The 8,379-nt window shown below is 40.6% G+C and overlaps 1 protein-coding gene across 1 annotated transcript; it reads right to left on the minus strand.

Annotated features, from left to right (window-relative positions):
* Positions 1 to 6,013: 6,013 nt before the first annotated feature.
* On the minus strand, positions 6,014 to 8,379 carry LOC306709451 (isocitrate dehydrogenase [NAD] subunit gamma, mitochondrial-like; the record flags this gene model as incomplete). The annotated part of the gene is made up of 8 exons (XM_079177607.1): positions 8,298 to 8,379; positions 8,026 to 8,086; positions 7,754 to 7,886; positions 7,538 to 7,671; positions 7,338 to 7,440; positions 6,932 to 7,078; positions 6,212 to 6,367; positions 6,014 to 6,115 (listed from the first exon to the last, which is right to left on the minus strand). Exons 1-8 carry the CDS (start codon positions 8,362 to 8,364, stop codon positions 6,014 to 6,016), a joined length of 903 nt encoding a protein of 300 aa, XP_079033733.1. The 5' UTR covers positions 8,365 to 8,379.

Below are 8,379 nucleotides of genomic sequence, written 5' to 3' on the forward strand. Positions count from 1 at the left end.
GCTGCCTGTATACGACACACACACAGCTGAAGTTAACAGGGATGTATGTGCAGGATCAAGAATGCGTGAGCACATTAATTGTGAAACAATGAGAGGTGAAACATGTTTACAGTAGCGCTTTCATACGCTGTTACAGTTCAACACACACACAATAACACAGAGGCATGCAGAGAGGGCCCCTCATCTAGGACTATTGACTGAGGTGCAGGCTCTAATAAGACCACAGCTGTTCCACTAATCTCCAGTGATCAACGTTACACACTAACTGACAGTAAGGGGTTTCTAAAAAAACTGCACGTTCTACAAAACCTGAAAAAAGAGCAAGTGCAAAGACAAATAAACTCTCAGGGACGAGCGCTTTTCTTCAGTAAAATGTGTTGGTGCTTTTACTTTAATATTTCCATTTAATGCAACAAGGGAAATAGTGCAATTTTGAATCCTTTCGATTTATCTTACAGCTGTAGCAGTTGCACATGATAAGACAGCCGGGTCTCCTAAAAATGACGTTACTACACGATGAAACTGCATTGAGAATTACATTTTGATGGAAATGTATTTTGTCGTGGATTACGTTTACTTATCACAAATATGTTTCAAATGAGTCTGCGGAAGTCTTCGTATAGGGAGAGGGTTGGATGATGAATGGATCAAAGAACACAGGACTTTCACACAGAACAACGTTGTTTGTGTCCCGTGTGAATCGAGTACTTTGTTTTTTGTTTTGTTTCACTTTTAGTAGTCATTTTAAGCCAAACCATTATGTTTTTACTAAACCTAATACATTTCTTTTGTTTTGTTTCAATTTACAACGTTAACCATGTGTTTCAAACCGTCTCAAACTGTGACGTAATCCAGGAGAAAATATGCTTCCCTTGAAACGTAACTGAGAGTGCAGTTTAGTTGTATGTAAACGTAATGTGGTGAGAGACAAGGGAATAAGATTATGAGTTGTTAGCAAAGAGACATTTCTCTCCAAACTTTTCACATGGATTCATTTCAAACATGTGTGATGCTTAAAGGTTCAATCATCCAATATGTCCCAGAAGAAAGGTAAAGATTGGAGAAAAGTCCAAAATATGAATATAAATTTGAATACATTTCTTTTACATTTTACTGCAGGGCGAGTACTTTTACTATGTTCATTGTGCTGATAATTACTATGCACTTTTTAAACGCAGGACTTTTCTTTTTTTTATATATATATTTTGTATTTCTACTTCAGTAAAAAGATCTGAATACAAAAAGAAAAGCTTCTGACAGTATCATCCTTCCTTATTTACACAAAACAGGCTTTCAAGTGTGAATTCTGCCACAAAATACAAGACTGGAAACTGTTAGTACACATTATACACACATACAGTAGTAAAACATCTTGTAAAAAAAAGTTATTTCCTTTAAAATATTTGAATAAAATCTTTTAGTGGCACCTTTAGAGTGTAGATATTTCAGTTAGAAGGTGTGAAACTTGCTGTCCATGCAGCCGGGGCTAACACTTCAAAACGGTACGCAGGTGCTTATAACGAATCTACTTCAGCCCATAAAGCTGATCCTCATTTCACCTCAGTCTGTTGACATCTTTTTGCCAATGTTAATCCAATTAGAGCGCTGGACACCTGCTGTTTAATACTTATTTTTCTTTTCACAAAACAAAAAGCTCAAATCAATCCTCTCTGAGTATTTATTTTCACCGGTCTTGTCTAGATTATTCCTCTCAGAAATGAACTTCTGTCAACTTTAACAGATTCATTCTCACTCTAAACACAAAAATAAACATCCATCTGCCACCTCTACAGCCTCATTAAAAGTAACAGCCACTTTTTTTGTGCCAATTTTAATTTCCCATTTCAGCAGAAAACAGAGAGAGAGAGAGAGAGAGAGGAGGAAGCACAAGCAAACATAGACGACTCACTCATCTCGTCCTCGCCCTCAGCGTCCCGCGAAGCATCTGTAGGATCCAGGACAACCTGATCTGCTGTTGCACACACTAAGCGCATCCATGCTGTGTTTCCCTCTTGCTTATTACTCCGAGGGTGACCTCAAGCCAACTCACGCTGCTGACTCCTGTCTCCCCATCTCCTCCCTTCTTCCTCCCTCCTCTTTTTAACACATCTCTCCCGCTCCTCGCCTCTCTTGGATATAAAGCAGGAGTCAAATGAGGAGGGGGTCCTCGAGTAGAAAGCGGTGGGTTGATCAAAGCACACGATGCCCAGGCTGCAGCGGTGAATTAATGTAATTTCCTGCTGATTGTTTAGATATAAACCACGTTGCTGTTGGCCCTGCTTTGATCCACATTCAGTGCCGGACAGAAGTGCACACAAGGTCCGTGTACCATCAGATCAAATGAGATTTCTGTTATTAGCCTCCCAGAATGATCAAAGACCTTTCATACAAACATTCAACTGATACGTGTGATTTTTCAGATAGAGAGGGAGGAGAGACGGCGTCAGATGTTGTGACAGATGGGATGTTGGGTTCATGGAGAGAAATGAGGAGGAAGCAACACGAGAGTTGCCCTTTTCTCACCCCTGCTCCTTGGTTTTTCCCTCCCCCCCTCTGTCTCCTGCATTCCACCTCTCTTTCTACAGTAATCTGTTTGCCTACCCCAATTGCTCCCTCATTGGGAGAAGCCTCTAATTATCGAGGGGCCCGCCGAGCGACCTTAAACCTACACACAGAAACACGAACACACACTCACACATGAGGCTGCTCAAGCTGTTTCTTTTCATATTTTGATATTATTATGAAACTGAATTCTTATGTTTGTAGAAAGCTCCGTAGGTGGGCTTTAACTCCAGTAGAGATGTGTTTCCCCAGCATTGTTGCTGAACATTTTGAAACACAGAACAGCATCACGAAAAAGATTACATAAAAAAAAAGTCCTGGATAAATGTTTATTTGTCTAATGAATCTCATGAAAAGTCTAAAACCGACAAAGTGTCAGTGCGTCTCTGAATCGATGGCACGTTGGCTCCTCCTGAAGAAGTGAATCTAGTAAATAATGCATTTGTTGTTTTTTTCAGCAGCGGATTAATATAAATTGCAGAATACCTTCATTTGGGTTGTATTACAGTAAACTCCTATGATTTATCTTTTTTATCTGCCTTCTGTGTGGGGTAATCCCACTTTTTCAACTCTTACATTTTGTTTTTTGCTATTCATTTCATTCTTCCTGTTGGATTTATTCAGTGCCAGAAGAAGTTTTCATAACTTTTGCTTGAATTATAATACTATTACTATTACTACTACTACTACTACAACTACTAATAATAATAATAATAATAATAATAACAATAGGTTTATTTATATAGAACCTTTGAAGAGCAGATGTCACAAAGTGCTTCATAGATATCAAGCTAAAAGCATGGAAGAAACTAAACAATTCTAAATAAATGGGTCTTAAAATGCTTTTTAAAAGTGTACAGTGTCCACAGATCTTAATTCTAATGAGAGACAGTTTAGGAGCTACCACCTCAAAAGCACAGTCTCCTTTCTTCTTGATCTTGGCGCTAAGAACATCCAACAAACCCTGATCCGAGGACCTGAGAGACCTGCTGCTGATGTAGAGCTGCAGTAGCTCTTTAATGTATCTGACCACGCATGGCTCTAAACGGGATCACAAGTATCAAGAACTGAATTCTAAATTTAACGGGAAGTCAGTGTAAAGAAAACTAAATGAGAGTCACATGAATTTAGCAATGTTCCTCAGCTGGTAGAAACAGGAGCGAGCCAAACAGTTTGCACTCAAAATCCAGACTCGGGTAAAAGTTGGAGCAGCCAGCCAATGAAAGAGCAGACTGCTCCTTTACAGCACAGCAGATAGCTGACACCGGTGAGGGAGTGGATGTTGCACAGCAGAAGAGAGGGAGATAATTCCTGACACATTGAGAGAGAAGACAGAAACATAAGAGTGGCATGACTTCGAAGCGAGTGTTTGAGCAAAGCCAGCGTTAATCCATGTGGATTCTCATCTATTTTAAGACATAGTAAGGTTTTAGTGGAGTTAAAAATCCCTGAATTAGGACAATGAACCTTAAACATTAACCTGGGAGTATGGGCAGAAATATGTGTCACTAGAAGCTGCATGTGAGCTGTTTATATTTGAATTGCTCAACTTGAATAATTGCAATAAAACCTTTTTATTTTATTTTTATTGCATAACTTTAACTTTAATATATATATTTTTTAACTTGAATAAGTACATTACTCCTTCACGGGATAGGTTTTTGCGTCACATTCCATTAATTAGAACTAAACTAGAAAAAATTTAATTCTCTTACAGTTCACCTTATTATGCAATAATCTGCAAAAGACCTTAAACTTTCACTCTCTACCGTCTCAAAGGGTTTCAAATCTCTATGACGGGTATATCCTTTTTATTCTATTTCTACACTTCATTGTATTATTTCTTTTACTTTATGATCTACTCCAAAGCATGTTTATTATCCTGTTTTTTTAAACTTTTAGCTATCATACATTGTTGTTTTTATTTTTAGCATTGTCTTATATCACGACGCCAATGTAAATGTGGATGCCTCCTCAATGGTCTTTTGAGGTTAAATACAAATATGATGTAAACAGTACAGCAATCTGATGACTTTGAAAGTTGTGTAATGTGAACTTGGTTCTGGTGGAAGTGTTGGGTTAGTCCTCTTTGTGTAGCTCAACACAACAGCTTCTGTCTGTTGTGAATGTGAATCCATGTGAAGCACTTATCACAGAGAAAAAGTCGATAGCTTGGCTGCGACCAAATTGTTGTCTACGTGGAGACTTTTGTTCTTAGAAGTCTGTTCAGGTTACTATCATACTTGAAACAACCTAACCTTAACAGGTAATGTTCAAGTGTTTTTTCAGCTAATACACTCTAAAGGCGGATACATATTTTAACAATATTTCAACAATAATTCAGCCGTCACATTCTGGAACTTGTTTGGAGCACAACTAGTACAACTACTACTCCTAAAACATTTCACTCAGTCACAACAAACTGAATGTAGGGATTACACAAGACAATGTGGCCTCCCTGTGGTCGAGACAAGCCAATGCTGCACGCATTAATATATGTTTGTATCAGCACAGACAATTCAGAAAACAAACTACGGGGACGTGGGTTTTATTAGCTCGAGTAACTTTATGAATGCCCAATACATTCAGTAGTAAGACGTCTGTGTTTCAGTAGACAGTATTTGGTTGGAAAATAAGTTTTTGGAGTAATATCTCCGCGATATTCTCCGGATCAAGGCAAAAGGGACTGCAATATGCAGTGGAAGGATATATCCAAAACATTAAGATCACGAAGGTGACACAACAATAATCGAAACAAAAGCATACAGGTCTCAATCAAAACATCTCTAATGCAGTCAGACGTTAGCTGCTATCCAAACAAACTATACAACAGACTCATGTTTGTCCTTTCTGGTGTTGAAGATATGTCCCATCAGCGTTGCCGTACAGAGGGGGCAATTCCCGCCTCTAGGAAAAGGGGCGTAAACGTAAACGGGAAGACGTTATCGTTTCACCGTAGCACTACCAGCCTAAAGTACCATCTCCACGCGACGCATGCGTTGGTCGGTGAGGGGAGTTTAAGTGGAATGCGCCAAACCACCCTCACTGAACAACGTAGTTCCCTCACTAAGTCTGTCTGTGACAAGTTGACTAGCACAGTTGCCAAATGGATTGCAAAAAGCTGTAGACCGATTAATATTGTTGAGGACGAGGGGAAGTTTTGCGAGTGGCAACGGGGGACTCGAGCATCAAAGCACCGCAAAGACCCACAATAATGACAAAAATCGGTAATATGTGATTAATCATGATTAATCCACAGAAACCTGTGATTAATTTGATTAAAATTTTTAATCATTTCACAGCCCTAATATAAACCATTACATTCCGTGTCAGTATTACTGTCCAAACACTTGCTTTTGTTAATATGAAATTGCATAGAAGACTAAAGAGAGGCACACTATTAAACACACTCTGAAGTGTGAGAGACTTTACACATTAATGTGTGTTTGTTCTAGATGCTCAGAGTCAGGGGCCCGGTGCTCTGAACAGCATTCATGACGGACTGGACCACTTCTGAGGTGGAGCCCTGGCCTCCCAGGTCAGCAGTGTGCAGCTGGAGGACAAAGGAGACGACGAAAAAACAACAATGTGAGTAGAATATTATTCTTTTTTTGGGTAACAGATGTTGAAGCGTGTGATGTGATTGTACCCGAGTCTCAGTGACGGTGGAGATGATGGCTCTGCGGATCATGCTGGCGTAGGCATGGAGCTTCAGGTGGTCCAGCAGCAGGCAGGAGGCCAGCAGCATGGCCGTGGGGTTGGCTGTGTTGCGTTGAGCAATGCTCTTCCCGGTGTTCCTGGTGCCCTGCACATAGGAAGCACATGTTGCATATATAGATGGAAGAACAAGTAAGGATGTGGCAGCTTTAACATCCGATTATTTACAATGTCACTGCAGTGCTGAAATACTCATCTTTTGAAAATACTTTGCACTCATTTAAGTTTGTAGACGGTTTGTAGAAGTAAGAGTAATAGATTTTCTTATCATTTGTATTTTTTTAGTTAAACAATGGATCAAATGTAGAATGTGAAAGAACCCTCATCTTCATTTTAGTGTCTTTAAGCTCATAGTTTTTCTTTACCTGGGCAACGACATGCCTGTTTTGGTTCTCTCTCGCTGTTTGTCGAGTCGTTTCCAGTACCAGCAAAACTGATAAACCCATTGTGCACTACCGGCCCAGCACCCACAGACAGACACAGTAAGAGACTAGCTGGTGGACATAGTGGAGCATTTCGCAGCTTAAGAGCCAGATATTTCCCTCAGGAGTTGTTTGGTGGAGATCAGAACTTAAAGGAGAGTGAATATTGTATCGTCTCTGTGATTTATTTCTTGGCCTTTCGATTTCGAGTTTGATGTGAATCCTCTCACCGTCTCAAACACGGCGTAGTCCTCTCCATAGTTGGCTCCAGGCACCAGGCCGGGTCCACCAACGAGCCCAGCACACACATTGCTCACGATGTTGCCATACAGATTGGGCATGACCATCACATCGAACTGCTGGGGCCTGGAAACCAGCTAACACACACAGAAATCAAACATAATCTCAGAATATTGTTACATTTTTGCCTAAAGCAGTTCTTCAACCATGAATAAGGTGGCCAGCATGAGACTGCGCTCAAAAGTATGATTCAAGTGCAATTAATGTATCATGCGACAGCAGAAACTCTTTGTATTTTTAATATAGCAACAGACATGTGAGGGACTGAACATGATGATGGTGAGGATATAATCAGTGCATAATGTGATGCGCTGTGGGTAGACATGGCGTAGCTACCTGCATGGTGGTGTTGTCCACAATCATGCTGTCGAAGGTGATTTCAGGGTAACCGCTCGCAACCTCTTTGCAGCACTCCAGGAAGAGGCCGTCACCCAACTTCCTGCTCCAACAAACACACACACACACACACATTAAGATGTATCATGTGTTTACCAGAGAAAGATGAATGAAAACAGGCAGAGCCATGAGAAACTGACATGATATTAGCTTTGTGCACAGCAGTGACTAGTCGGCGTCCTTTGGCCCGAGCAGTTCTGAACGCGTAATCTGCGATGCGCAAAGATTTGGTCTTGGTGATGATCTTCAGACATTCAACAACGCCTGGTACACTCTGCAGAGAGACAGAGAGAACGAGATGCATGGAGGCCGGATTTGTGATGATTTGTGAAGCGATTCTGAACACACACACACACCTCGTGCTCCAGGCTGCTGTACTCTCCCTCTGTGTTCTCCCTGATGATCATGATGTCGATGTTTCTGTGGCGTGTCCTCACTCCTGGTAGAGACTGGCAGTGCATCACGTTGGCATACAGATCCAGAGTGGTGCTGCAGAGAGAGGATGAGGCGAGGAGAACAAAAGAGAAGGATAGATTAGATGGATGGAGAGGCAGATAGATGTAATATGAGAACAAGCACAAAGAGCCAAAGTGTGGTGAAAGTAATGAAAAACTAATGAAAATCTTACCGGAGCAGGTTGTTCCTGGACTTGTAGGACGGTGGCAAGTTGTGGTTGGTCTCAATGTTACCTGGATAAACAAACAAAGTTACATTTAAAGAATGAGAACTTAAATAGAGACATAAACGAACTCCATATAGCAGAATGTCTGGACTTTCTTTTGAAATACACTCTTCACTTTACAAATGGTGAAATTGTCATAATGATCTTTTTCTGACTTACATGAACATTGACAGATTTCCGAGGCCCTTGTACGGACATGTTTCATATAAAACACTAACCTTTTAGTGCCACTCCATTGCGTCTGATAGCCATTATGGCGTTATCGATGTCATCTTCCGAGTCCATGGACGAGTCCACATT

The sequence above is a fragment of the Pholis gunnellus genome (assembly GCF_910591455.1).
Source record: "Pholis gunnellus genome assembly, chromosome: 2".
Taxonomy (NCBI): domain Eukaryota; kingdom Metazoa; phylum Chordata; class Actinopteri; order Perciformes; family Pholidae; genus Pholis; species Pholis gunnellus.